General features: G+C 40.2%; 1 protein-coding gene across 1 annotated transcript in view; it reads left to right on the top strand.

The window, feature by feature from the left end:
* The window catches only part of LOC128851962 (protein ELYS-like), a 51,750-nt gene extending 40,035 nt beyond the window's left edge, over positions 1–11,715 (top strand). The window contains exons 11-13 of the mRNA XM_054064279.1: positions 4,635–4,833; positions 7,546–7,665; positions 10,213–11,715. Coding sequence (XP_053920254.1) covers positions 4,635–4,833; positions 7,546–7,665; positions 10,213–10,463 — 570 coding nt within the window. The 3' untranslated portion in view covers positions 10,464–11,715. The remainder of the gene's footprint in view (positions 1–4,634; positions 4,834–7,545; positions 7,666–10,212) is intronic.
* Positions 11,716–13,798: the final 2,083 nt, after the last annotated feature.

Below are 13,798 nucleotides of genomic sequence, written 5' to 3'. Positions count from 1 at the left end.
GGGTTCCTCTCTCGCTGCCGAACATCTGGCAGCCTTTGAAAATCCTCAACTCAGCATTAGCTCTGCCAACTGTTTCCTCTTCAGGCAAAAACCTTCCTCACTACCACACTAGAAATGGAGAAGCCTTCCCACAAGTCAGGTTACAGGAGAAGAAAAGCACATGTGACTTCAGATCCTTCAGAACTGGTGACAAATAACCTTGTCTCCAGCATCTGAAGTGCATTGAGATTATCAAGGTTCTCTTCCAAAGGAGTATGATCATTCCCAACTCCCCGTTCTGTTTGTAACCCAGCTCCCCCAAATAGGTGCATGAATAGTTTACCCGACTGCCTTGGAAGTCTGTGAGCCCATATCCTTTTCTTGGTTGCAGCAGAAACTATGGCTGTGGAAATACAGACTAACTACACCACTGCCTTAGAAAGGAGAGAAGGAAGGCTGCTGATTTAGGCACTGCCTGGCCCACAGGTTGAACAACCAACAAAACTGCAATCCTTTCTAAAGCCAGCAAGATGTTTTCTGGGCAATTTACCTGTTTTGCAGAACTTGTTTTTTCAGCCTGTGGAGTTACTAAGGGCAGCATTTTTAGGAGTGGTGTTCTCCACTTCTTTTTCTGTCAGTTGTTTTATTAGTCATCCCAGGCAGCTTCTCCCATGAAATGTGAAAAGGCACCATTATATAATAATGTGCATGATTAAACTAACTGGTAATGAGAAGCGCTGACCATTGCTGCATCCTTAATACTGTTTTAACTCCGGTAAACCATCAACTTAACTAGACCTGCTCATGATTTTGCTTGAGGACATAAAAAGCTTATTTTTTCAAGAGAAGCACAGCAGATTTCTTTCCTTTTCTTTTTTTTTTACATTCAAGATGTTGCACTTTAAATACACTTATCACATCAAATTAAAAAGGCTGCCAGGAAGTCTACCATTCACTAAATTTACCATTTTCCCATACAGACATTTTAGGTAACAAGGAGAGAAATGTCAATGAGATGTGTATCTGTAGGAGGGAATATTAGCTTTCTGTTCGCCCTCTCCCCCAAAATTCTTCTATATCTTCAACAGAAAAATAGTTTACTTTTGAAAAGAACAAAAACATTTTTGCTAAGATTTTCATTTCAGCTTTTTGAAAGGCACAAACACGGGCTTTTCAAGGGCAGTATAAAACTACTTTGAACAAGGGTTTAAAACCCCCATTTTTAATGTATTATTTAAAATGGGCTATGAATTCACAGCCAGTTAATTGAAACATGTTCCTCTTAAATGAAATTTCCTGTGTAAGCAACCCAATCACACCCCTGGGACAAGATATGCACTCAGTAATTAATCACAACGTTACTCAGTCTTTTTGGTGTTTACCCCCTTCCTTCAGGCAATGAACTCCAGAGCTGGTGAGATAAGCATCACGCAGGAGCAGAAGAACAGAGAACAGGCAAAAGCCTGCAGAGGAACTGAATGCGTTTCCTTAAGATGTTCCACTGCTTTTATCTTCATAGTTGAAAAAAACAACCAAGAAAGATTCTGCTTAAATCCATGAAGAGAACAAGCATTCTCTGCTGTGTTGACACCTGCCTTGGATTTAACAGTGTACACAAAATACTTTCTCCGCATGCATTCAGACAGGAAGAGAGAACACAGAGGATTAATTTTTCAGGGTGTTGGATGAAGGCTTAGAGACATAATTCACTCTGAAGGAGCACTTGCTCCTCTGTATAGTGTTTCTGGCATGCCCTGACTGCATTTAAGACTCATGGCAGTAACAGTCCTATTTCCCAGGAACATGTGCTATAGTTATGCTAGCACTCAGTGGGCAGCTTCTGCTACTGTTCACTCTCACATAAATCCCACATTGCTCTGAGACAGACTCAGTAGAATTTAGGTCCTTTTTTTTTCAGGCATTTTAGTAGGCTACAATGGCCCTGCCTCTCTCTGTATGCTGCTGGCATGCATTACTTCATTTAAGTCATTGTACAACTTCATTTCACATTAGTGCGAAGAGCTGATGAAACCTCTTTCCCTGCCCCACTCAAACAGATCCAATTGATGGAGAGGAGATGCAAATCCAGCTCATCGTTGCTGAGATCTATATAGGAATGTCAGCTTAAGAGGAGGCTGAAATCAGACATCACAGTTCTTGTAACTTCGGACTCTTGCAAGGAAGAGTGTATAACACTCTTGTTGCTCATACTGGATAAATGTAGAATGAGACAAGTGTGGCCAGTGTGGTTTTGGAATTACAGGTAGATAAATTTTCAGATGACAGATTTGCTTAAACCAAACTTGCTATCTTGAACATTTGCCTTTCTTGGGGAATACAAGGATGCATATCCAGACTCTAGTTTTACAACAGAGGTCCATCTCTAGACATTTCTAAGCAAAAAATCAGTTTACATACAAACAATGGAAACTGGAGAGTCTACCCAGCTGCCCAGAAGACTTTCTAACCTCGCCTGCTGCTGTGCTAACCTGGACCTCTTACATTCCCTCACTGTAACACCAGCTTTCCACATGCTGGCAATGCAGTAGCGTAGCTTGTGTATTCAGAGCCCTGCATCAATTGTACCTGGTATTTGTAATCGTGGGGCAGGGAAAGCTAAGGTCTGGCTGGAAAGTAGGCAAAAATGCACTTGGGATGGGGCCAAGCTGCAGTACAGAGCTGCTGGTGCTGTGCAGTCTGGGTTCTGACCTTCATTTCAAAGCCTTATCTTTTCATAAACCAGCTGTGCTCTGGCAGTTTTGGGGTGTAGCTTGCCTTAAGTTAATAAAGGCTTTCAGATAACATTGCTTAAAGACTTTAGTCAACACAGTATCAGGGTGGACAAATAGAATTAAGAATAAATATTCTTAATTCAAAATGCAATCAGTTGATCTGCAAAGTAAAGCAAATCATACTTCTTGCCTGGAGATGTGTAGTGTTCCTAAAGGCAAGGAAGTCTGACCAAAAGGAAATTTTGATAGTAGTCAAGTGTGAATGGTGTTTCATTCACACTTTCATTCAGGAGTTTAAGGAGCTTTTTCCTACAAGTATTCTCCAGCTATTCTCATTAAAATACATGCTGTCAGTCCAACTCAATAAATATAATACATTTACGCTGCTGATTCTGGAATACCATCAATAGGAACAACGTGAGATCTCTTTGGGTCCCAACCCATAGTTCTATATGTTTATGTCTCGCCCATTTGCAAAAATGACCGAGTATGCTGGAACTGTTTCCTTTGCCTGGACAGCGGAGTTTGTGCAGTCAGACGCTGGTAAACATAGTGCCTATCCCAAATACTATCACTTTCACACAACACTGTCATTCACACCTGAGAAAAATAATTAACATTCCGTAGTTTTCCACATTAGCTTTGTTCTTTCAGATCTTGGTTTCCCAGCAGAGCTAGACTGGACAGAGCGTGTGTACTCCTTGAAAACCAATATATTTACCCACAGCAGGTGAGATACTGCCATTCCTGAACAGACTCAAGGCCCAAGTCTCAGACAACCAGCCAGGCTCCACAATGAACACAATTCTACCTCTCCTTTCAGTCAATAGACAGCAGGTTCGGGCTTACAAGCTTATGAAGCCAATTTTGCTCCTACAGCGCCATTAAGTACAACTGATGCTACCGAAGTCAGTGACATCAGTTAACATTAAGAAGTAAATCTTTATTTGGGAGGAAATTTTGCATTCATTAGAGACATTGACTACATCTACAATTCTGAAAAACTTCTTTCACCATTTAGTAAAACCGGAACTTCTTGATCCCTTCTCCAAGCCCTGAGGCTAACAGTATTCTTGACTTCTACCTGCGGTATAAACTCAAAAAACCCAGGATAGTCCATGACACTGACTCTGACTCTTATTACAAAAACAAGGAGAACAGTGCGGCTGCTCTAACTGCATCTGTGATGATTCTGCTGGTGTTCTTGTACTGCATTTTTATTGCTTCTGAATTTACTGCGAACGGATCAGGCGCCTTGTTTGCTTAGACTGATGCCTTGTCAATTCCTTTCAATTGTTTGCTTGCTTCTGTCTTTGGAAAACTCTGCAGCCATCCATTTTTCACACTGGTAAATCATCAACTTCACTAGAGCTGCCCATAATTTGCTTCAGAATATAGAAAGCTTACTTTTTCAAGAGAAGCACAGCAGATTTCTTTCATATTTTTTTAACAGTTAAGATGGTGCACTTTAAAAACACTTGTCACATCAAATTAAAAAGGCCCATTCTTGTCACAATCATCTACTGAGTTGCTCAGTAATAATATCACAAACTATCATATTTCAATTAGAACCACAATTCATTGTGAGTGGCAGCATTTTGCCACAGAACTGTCATGTGATAGAAAATGGCATCACCTTTGTTTCCACAAATGCATCAGTCTGCAACTGAAGGACCCACAAAGAACTAGCTACTGTCCACTGACACAACTAAAAAACTCTCAATTCTGAAAAGCTTGTCTTTTAAGAACTATCAGGAATATATATTCAAATGTACCGTGTTTTCAGCTCTTTTTTCTTGGGTGAGGGGGCAAGGAAAGGGGTGATATTGCTCGGCTTAATCAACTATATGCCAATTATGAGTACCAAACAAAGCGGCAGGAAGATGTCTTGTTATTAAACTAACAACTGATTCTTTATCACAGATCTATTATTATTCAGGAGGCCAGTCTTACTCCTACAGAGAGTTTAAGAACAGGATAACAGCTGCAACAAATCCAGGGAATGCATCAATAACAATCTCCAACATGCAGCCCTCAGACACTGGTTCCTACACCTGTGAAGTTTTCAGCCCACAGGGCGAAGCTGGTCAGAGTCAAAAATCAGTGATTGTCAATGTGCTGGGTAAGTGCCTTTCCTCTCTGTTGCTGTAGTGCAGCTTTCTGCCCTTATTATGAAACAGGAGGCTCAAAATACACACGACTAGAAGGAATAAGAGAACTGTGACAACTGAGGCCCAAGACACAGAGAAAGGGCTCGGTGATGCCTGAGGCACAGGTTTTTCCAAGGGCTCTGGAGGCAGGCAGAGCCCGGGGTGCCCTCTAGCTTCCAGCCAAAGCAGAGCCCAAAGCTTCCAGCACCGCTTGGCAGCCACGCTTGCATGACTGACAGTCACATCTCATTCATCAGATTCACTTTGTGCTCTCAAAAAGCTACCTGATGCAAGCAGGTAAGCTGGTTGCTGGAATTACCCAACCTCACGATATTTTTTTATGTCGGAAAACAAAGCCCTTTTGGCTGGGAGTGAAAACTTCTCTCTGGAGCTGTTACTTTCATGATAAACCAGCCCCAGGAAAGGCTAAAACTTTACAAATTTTACCTAATGTTGGTAATTGTGACTTGCTTAAATCTAGGGAGAGGTAGCAGTACAGCCCAAGGGTTCCAGCTAACCTCTATTCCCCAAAACTCCAGAAACTTAGTATGTGTTGGATGGAAGTAGTGTAAGGTCTGTTTTGCATGGAAGAAAGCAACAGTTCAACCATGAATAGACAGCACAGAAAGGATGAAAAGCAGTGGAATGAGATATTTTACCTCCTAGTAAGATAAAAGTTTGTACTAACCCCATTTAATCACTACTTTTATATCGAAAATTCATACCTGGTCAGAATGACAAATCAAAGTCACATGAGAACATGATTTCCAACATCATTTTTCTCTCTGCCAGGGATAAGAAAAAGACACACATAAACTCAATCCCTGAAAAAATCAAAATACTACTGTTAATTCTCATCTAAAATTTCCCAAACAAGTAGTAAATCTTGGAGCAGTTGAGTAAGAGATTGTACTTTTCACATGAACCCAAGACTTTTCACATGAACCCAAGAAAGGTAGTTCATTTATGCACACAAAGTTGGGCTCTTGTTCACTGCTGTTATAGTTCCACTGAGGGTACGCTGAAGAACCTCAGCAGCATATCTGTAGGTAAGAAATGAAAAATAACAGGTGTAAGCGAAGACAGAATCGTTTCCTTTGTGTAATGTGAGGAAATGCTATCAAAACAGATACATTTTTTTAACAGAACTGCAGTTAATTTCTTTCCTCCACAGCTGCAACATACTGAAGAACTGGACCCTGGCCCCCCCCTTTAAGTGGAAAAGCTCCTACTGCCTCCCTAAAGAAAATGATTCCATGTGACAGAATGCTGTAATGATGAATAGCAATTGGCTCTAATTATAACTAAAATAATTGATAGTCTTCATCTCAACACCTCCATAATAATTTTTAGTATGCAAATGGAAAAAAAAGATAATAAAAATATATCCTAGGCCATGTACACATAGTTAACATTAGTCAAATCCTTACGGGAGTGCCTTTGGTCACAAGGCACTGTTCTCAGATGGAACTCTGTAGATGTGGTTCCATTCTTCACTTACAGCAGAATCATAGAGTAGTTTGGATTGGAAGGACGTTAAAACCCATCCAGTTCCAAACCCCCTGCCATAGGCAGGGACATCCCACTGGATCAGGCTGCCCAAGGCCCCATTCAGCCTAGCCTTGAACACTTCCAGGGATGGGGCAGCCACAACTTCCCCGGGCAACCTGTACCAGTGCCTCACCACTCTCGTCGTGAAGAAATTCCTTCTTATGTCTAGTCTAAATCTGCCCCTCTCCAGTTTATAGCCACTGCCCCTTGCCCTATCACTACAACCCTTCATAAAAAGTGCCTCCCTGACTCAAGGGGGAGGCTTGTAGCCCTGGGTTTGTGCTCACAATGTGTCTGTTCTCATTATTATTTTACAGTCAGACCGTCAACACCGTTCTGCAAAATAGAAGGAACGCCTGAAAAAGGCCATTTAATCTACCTCTTATGCAAATGTGATGAAGGATTCCCTCCCCCCACCTACCACTGGTACAAAGTAGATGAGAATACCCTCAAGCCTGTGATTGAACAACTTAGTACGTAACCCATACTGTGATTGAGATCTGGAATTCCACAGCACCAGCCATTTCAAACACCATATATCACATACAGTAGTTAAAGCCTATCCTATTCTGACAGTTGATGTCACAAAACCATCTTTATTTACTCAAATCGACTAGTAGCTGTGACAAGCAGAGCACGTTTTTACTATTTGTTTTAATAAAAACTGTGTTGACATGGTAAAGTCTTGTCTATGCTGCTACTTTAAGTTGTTAAAATGGGAGGAATGGTTATGCCTTTACATATCCATTCCCTCGGAATTTTGAGTGAACTCAGAGTAAGTCAATTTGTCATGCAGGTGCTGAGACCTGCATCCTGAAAACCTTCAGTACCTGTTACATTTTCATTTGTGAAGTTACATTGACAATCCTATCAGTGTGGGTAAAACCTCAGCCAGACAGATTTGCAGAGTAAGAGCTTACTTTTCATGTTCTAATACACTCCCGCAGAATCCACTGTAGTAATTTTCAAGGAAGGTAAATGGTTTTAATGTAAAGAATATTAAAAAAACCCGAATGAATAATCAGAGAACTGTTTCTGATTTCTTAAAAGCTCTCAGTATTACTAACTAAGGAAACCATTTGCCTCTATACAGTATACAAGGTGTAATCTGTACTTGCTCTCTTTTGTCACAGATCCAAATACTGGCATTCTTTACATTGGCAACTTCACCACCTTTGAAACCAGGTATTACCGGTGCATAGCCAGCAACGTCCTGGGGAACAGCACTTGTGAGCTGGACCTCACTGCAAAACGTAAGTTTAATGCATGAAAGTAATCACACATTTAATGTATGACAGGTACAGTATGCAGAAAAACACTGTAACATCTTTAAAATATATATATTTTTTTCAAGTAAGAACAGAATGGGCTTTGGAGAGCTCTGGAGTTTTCACTCAGTTGTGCCCAGAATTTATACTGACCTAGACAACTCATTTAACATCTCCAGCTTCATTTCTCACTGGGAGCAGGAACTGAACTTGGCTCTGACTGCAAAGCCTTTACTGAGAATGAACAGACACTGAGTTTAGAGCAATGTCTTCCAGCCAGCAGTCCCACCAAGGTCCCCCTGCCCCAGAATTTACAACCACCACTGAATTGTGGTAGTCCAAGAACTGGGGCACTGTAGATGTGACCAGTAGCTAAGAATACTGCAGCCATGGAAAAACACCTTATTCTGACTGCCCTCAAGCAGTGGTCAACCACATCTGCAGGCAGATTTTTCATGTAACCAGTAACGTTCTTGGTTCTTAACAAGAACCAAGCATAGGCTGTACGAGACAGGAGAGGTGCCCCTGAAATGGTCCCTACTTTACTCCATGGTCTATAAATTGAAAATTGCAGTCCAGAGCTAGAAGCTGTTCTGAAAAGGAAATAGAAGATATTGGGGCTCACAAACGATCAGAGCATACATTTTACATATCAGCTGAAATACAGACATAAAAGAACCCTGAATTTCAGAATTCTTTTTCAAGGACTGAAGAGCAAAGGATTTCAGCTACCACCAGTTAACAGCCTAACATTCCCTTAGATAAAGATAGGGTTTCTTGGGGTAGGGAGCTAACTGACATGAAAGGAGGCAGCAAAGGTCATAAAAGCATACTTTTCCCTTTCCTACAGAATCACTGGCCTCCCTCCTGGAAATACAGCTGCCAGTCAGTTTTTTTGTTCTTTGAATCTGATGCCTTCTCTCTGCTAAAGGCTCCTCCTCTAAAATTTCCATAGTTTTTTTGCTATAATAATACTTTTTAAAAAGGCAAGTAATCTTTTCTGGTTTTCCAGATTCAGATGGTAGGATCGTTGCAGGAACGTTAATTGGAGAAGTTCTGGCAGCTGCTGTCATTTGTGTTATTGTCTGGGTCTTAACCAAGAAGGCAAAGAATAAGAATTCATCAAGTAATGAGATGCAGTAAGAGTTCCATTTGCTTCCTTTAAAGACAATTACTTCTGTCAAGTTCTGCTGCTAATCCACAACTAAAGTTAAATGTAATTGCTGTGGGCGTTTTTTGAAGAGTAAATAATACAGATTTTGAGAAAACTTCTGGAGTGAGAATATTTGCTTTTGTGTGACTTTTAAGCTGTTGCTCTTTTAACAGAAGTGGCCGTTACTGTCTTCCCCACATTTACAGCCAGATACCACTTAAGAGTATCTAGAATAGTAAAGTATATGTTTTTTAAACAATGCAAACTAAAAATGAAAAGTTGGAAAATTACTTTTTTAATACTTAAAAGTTAACATGACTATTGGCAAGTGGAAGACTTAAAACAAGGAAGAGCAACTAAGGGTAGCCTCAGCAAATTTATTGTTGGGATTGTACATTACTGGATTTAAACACAGAAGGCTCAGTTCAGTATGATTTGAAATTACAGGACACATGTTTGGGATACTGTAAGGCATCTCAAATGGCAGGAGTCACCAGGTTGAGGCAATAGAATGGAACCCAGAAGATCCATTTTTGATCCTGCTCTGGAAATGTAATTTCCTCTGTGTTTGGTTGCTCATTTTTTTCCTTAACTTGCCAAATCTTCAGAACAGGGATAATCTTGCATGCTTTACAGACTGTATTTAGCTCCATGATGTTAAATGTTAAGTGAATACATACAGCTGAGGCCAGGAAAAGATATTATGTCATATGGACACTTCCCTGTAGCAGAGGTCTAAGACTTCCCAATATGGAATTCTGCTAAAATCCAGACCAGTGGCCAGTCCCTCATGCACCTGATTTCTGCTTTCAATCAATGTAGAATTAACACCTATTTTTGTGCTCAGATCCTAATAAATCTTACTATACTGAATTAATCCACTAGCATCTGATAATTTTTACATGTGAAAGCGCTTAAATATCAGGAGTCGGTTTATTATTGTTTTGATTAGATAAATGGAATTCATAACTGTTACTAAAAATATTTGTCTAGATTTCAGCCTTTTCATAGCTCTTTCCTGACTGCACTCTGTTTTTAAAGCACTTGAGTGGCACACCAGTTCAACATGGAATTTCTCAGGAAGCTCACGCTAAGCAGTCTGTTTTGCTGCCCCTTCTCAGACACTGATTGCCAGCACTTTGTTCCCCATTCTGCTTTCCTGGCCTAGCATTTAAACATAGTAAAATTCATTTTATTCTAACCAGGTCACTTAAACCAGTGATGTAGAAGCCTTCTCAGGTGTTCTTCTTGGAACAGATTCATAATAAGGGGGTTACTGTTTAAACAACAGTAATACAAAGACTCAATCTTTTGAAAGACTCTAGTGTAGACGGGATTTCAACATGTGAAATCACAATCCTCATCCTGTCTTCCTGCAGAGAAATGGCTCAGAAACAACCCAATGCAGAGTATGTTCAAGTACCCAATGAAGAAAACATTCCTGGGACCACCATTCCATCAAGCAACGCGACAAATGAATACCATGGTGTTGACGAAACAGCAGCTGCTGGAACACCTGAAAATGATGAGAAGCAAGAAGTGGAAAAAGAAGAAATGGCCTAGAGGTTTAATACAGTTTTCATTGTCAGCTTTGGACCCCCTTATACAAAAAGCATTGTCATTGAATTAACATAGAAGCACGACTAAAACTTAAATGGGCATTTATATTGTGAACCACTGGGCTGGAGATCAAAAAGGGTCTGTTACACATGCACTTTGTGAATAGCAGAACATTTGGCCTTTAAACAAGTTTAAACAAATTTATTATCTAGTTACAATTGTACATAAATACAAGTATAAAAATACTTTCATCCACACTTATCCAACCTATTTTGCAAAACTAATTAGGAAATGGGCTGAAGCATCTGACAAAGAAAAAGCTTTCCAAGTCAACTCTCAGTAATGCTGTATATATCCATACAGTTCTGAACCACAGCATCTTCTCCAGAAACAGTGTTGGCCAACCTCATGTTTCCTGTGCACCAAGAACAATCATCACGGCCAATACATGGCAGTTTTTAAAGGATCTAATTTTGTGTGTCCCAAGTAAAAAGAAGTTTCATCCATGTCATCAGAGTGCAGAAAGAGATGTTAAGACCCAGAACAATGAAATCTTTTGTGTCTGAACTCCTCTTAAAGCTAAAAAAAAACCAATCCTTGAAACTTTTACCCTATTGCTGTCTGATATGGAATATGTTTTGTTAACAATGACCTTCTTGGCTTTGAAGTCCCCAAGGCATCAGCATTCCAGAGTTATGTGTTTCAGCGGCTCTGGTTTTCAGTTCAATGGAATTAGTATTCAGATACCCAGTTCAGACATTGATTGACTGGCTTCAAGACAACGGGAGCTGGAAATCTAAATCCCTCGCAAGACTTGTTACAGTAGAGTAATAGATTCCTCATGACACACAGATACATCTGCTTTCAAACCACAGAAGTGAATACTGTCTACCACACAACACACTAGCTCAGATGATGCTTCCTCTGAGATGATTTGAATCTATTTCCAGGCAACTGCCCTACTCACTAAGCAACAAACTCATGCTACTTTTCTGCTGCTCTCTTTAGTCCAGCGTAACTTTGACTGTTTTCTATAGGTTAAAGCATTGAGAGGAAGGGTGACTGGTGCACCCATGCCAAGACCCAACAGCTCCAGTAATGAGCACTCTCTTGGAAAGGAGAAAAGAGAATCGAATCATATACACTCTGATCACTAGGCACCTCTTCTCTCTGGGTCTCATTTCTAAGGTTAAGCAAACTCAGCTCTCCAAAATGGCAGAGACATACTTTCTGAAGAGCTCAAGGACTGCAGGGCTCCAATAAATACAGGCACAAAACTGCAGCAGCTACCTTCTCAACTCCATGGAGCAGATACTCACTGACACAAGGAGGCACGGGCTTCGATCTCATGCACTGCAGGAAAATCTGTCTGGCTCAGGGATCTGGAACTTCGTGGCACACAAGTCTTTTATAGGATCATATAGGTTCATGTAGGATCATAAATCCTTTGGTGACTGTTCCTAGCCTGTAAGCATTAGTTATATGCAAGTCAACTTTAAAATAGATAAAAGAACACATCTGTGCCAAAATTTCCCGGTTCAGTTCCTACAGCTCTAAGTAGATTTATCAAAAAAGTGATCACAAAAGAAACCAACCAGTCAACCAAAACCACCAAAATAAAAGGACAAAGAAAAAAGATGTCAACATTCAAGCCATGAGGTCCTAAATAAGATTAAATTTGGATCATTATGCATAACTGCATTCATTGCCCTTTCTACACAGTTTTCCAGCTTTCAATATTTGTCTTCAACATGTGTGATCTAGAGTTTAGCCTCATTCCAGAGCAAAACAGCATTTATAGTGTTCTTGTAGCATCATTTTAGCTAAAACCTGCTTGTGCTGGACTCTGAGGGCTAAATCCTTACTAACACCTACACTGCCATGTTCTACCAAGTGGATCCTCGCACTCCTCTCTCTCCAGGGTATCCAGGGTGAACCTTAAGCCCTGACCTGCATGGAAGTCTTTTCTTAATCAGGCATCTCTTACTGAGTCTTGTGGCAATTTTGCTAAGCAAATTCCTCAAACTCACATCCTTGCCAAAGTTGTTTCCTAATGAGATAATGCAAATAAATTGGTCCAAGGGAGTCCACGACTCGGCTGAGAGTGGCACTAATTCTAAATAATTTCTTTTCTGACATTCCCAGGCTTTCTTTGACTCTTGCCCTTCATGGGAAAATGTAAAAAACTCTCTTCACTACACTGGTGTAGTTGTATTAGTTATTCTAAAGTCATCTACTGTATGTGTGTCTTAGCTACAATTTTCTTATTGTAACAGTTTTCGAACTTCCAAATCTCTGCAACAGCACTATTGTGATTGAAGAGGGGAATAGATTATGTGGTCATTATAATTATTTTAAGGTTTCCTTAATCTCACTTCCACAAATTTCTCTGCATGTATTCCTAGTATAACTTGCTACACTAAGATATGAACTTACGCTGGTATTGTAATCGCCTTGCATAGCCAATACAACTTCCTAGAAAGATCTTGCACTGTCTAGAAAAGTAGAAATTACTCAAGTTAGGTTAATGTTTTTACATGAAAAGAAAGAACAATTGAGCACAGGTTCTAGACTAATAATTCCTCTCATATTTCTAGCCACCAGTATGTAGTAAATAGTATTACAAAACAAAACAAAATGCAAAAAAATAGAAGCAAACTACATTGCTGGAGGTGAGGAGGAAAGTAAGGAAAATAACATTTATGTGGAGAATCTTAACATATTGAGATATTTCTGTAGGCCTCCTGGCAGATGTTTGTTCTCATTATGAAGTTCCTCTCATGTAAAACAGTTTATTAAAAAGGATAAGGCATTATTCCTAGCGTTCCACTGATGCTCTTGGCAAAGTACAAGCCAAATTAGGGATTGATCCACAGTGCATAGCTGAAAACCCTGCAGAGCTACAAAGATTGCAGAAACGTTTCAGAATTTGCCTCAGACGCTCCGACAGTCTTTGCTGTGTGGCTCATTTGTCTTCTGAGAGAGCAGGAATCATTAATATGGAAACCAGGTATCAGGCTGACAGTCAAGCCACTGTCTCCTAGGGAAGTTGATTTACAAAGCTACACAGCTGCAGCAGGTTTTTTGCCTCACAAAGATCAAGGATGAACACAGAACCCTAACTTCAGCTTGTCTCAACTGAAGGATTCAGTAGCACCTGCGCAATACACAAGACACATGTACTCAGTCAGATTCCTCCTTCAAGCAAGGTCTGCACGGCCAGAGCTTACTGTATAGGCGATGTTACTGCTCCTGCTCTCAATAGGCACTCTCAGTGAAATTCAAGCTGCACTTTGCTTTCTAGGATAGACTTAAAGCACTTGCTGAGAACATTTTTTATATGTTTCTGTCTTGCTTATGAAAATAAATTGCATTACCTTAATCCCTACAAATCAAACTGTAGAA

This window comes from Cuculus canorus, chromosome 4 (assembly GCF_017976375.1).
Source record: "Cuculus canorus isolate bCucCan1 chromosome 4, bCucCan1.pri, whole genome shotgun sequence".
Lineage (NCBI taxonomy): Eukaryota > Metazoa > Chordata > Aves > Cuculiformes > Cuculidae > Cuculus > Cuculus canorus.
Note: the sequence above shows the minus strand (reverse complement) of the source record. Positions and strands in the feature narration are given on the sequence as shown.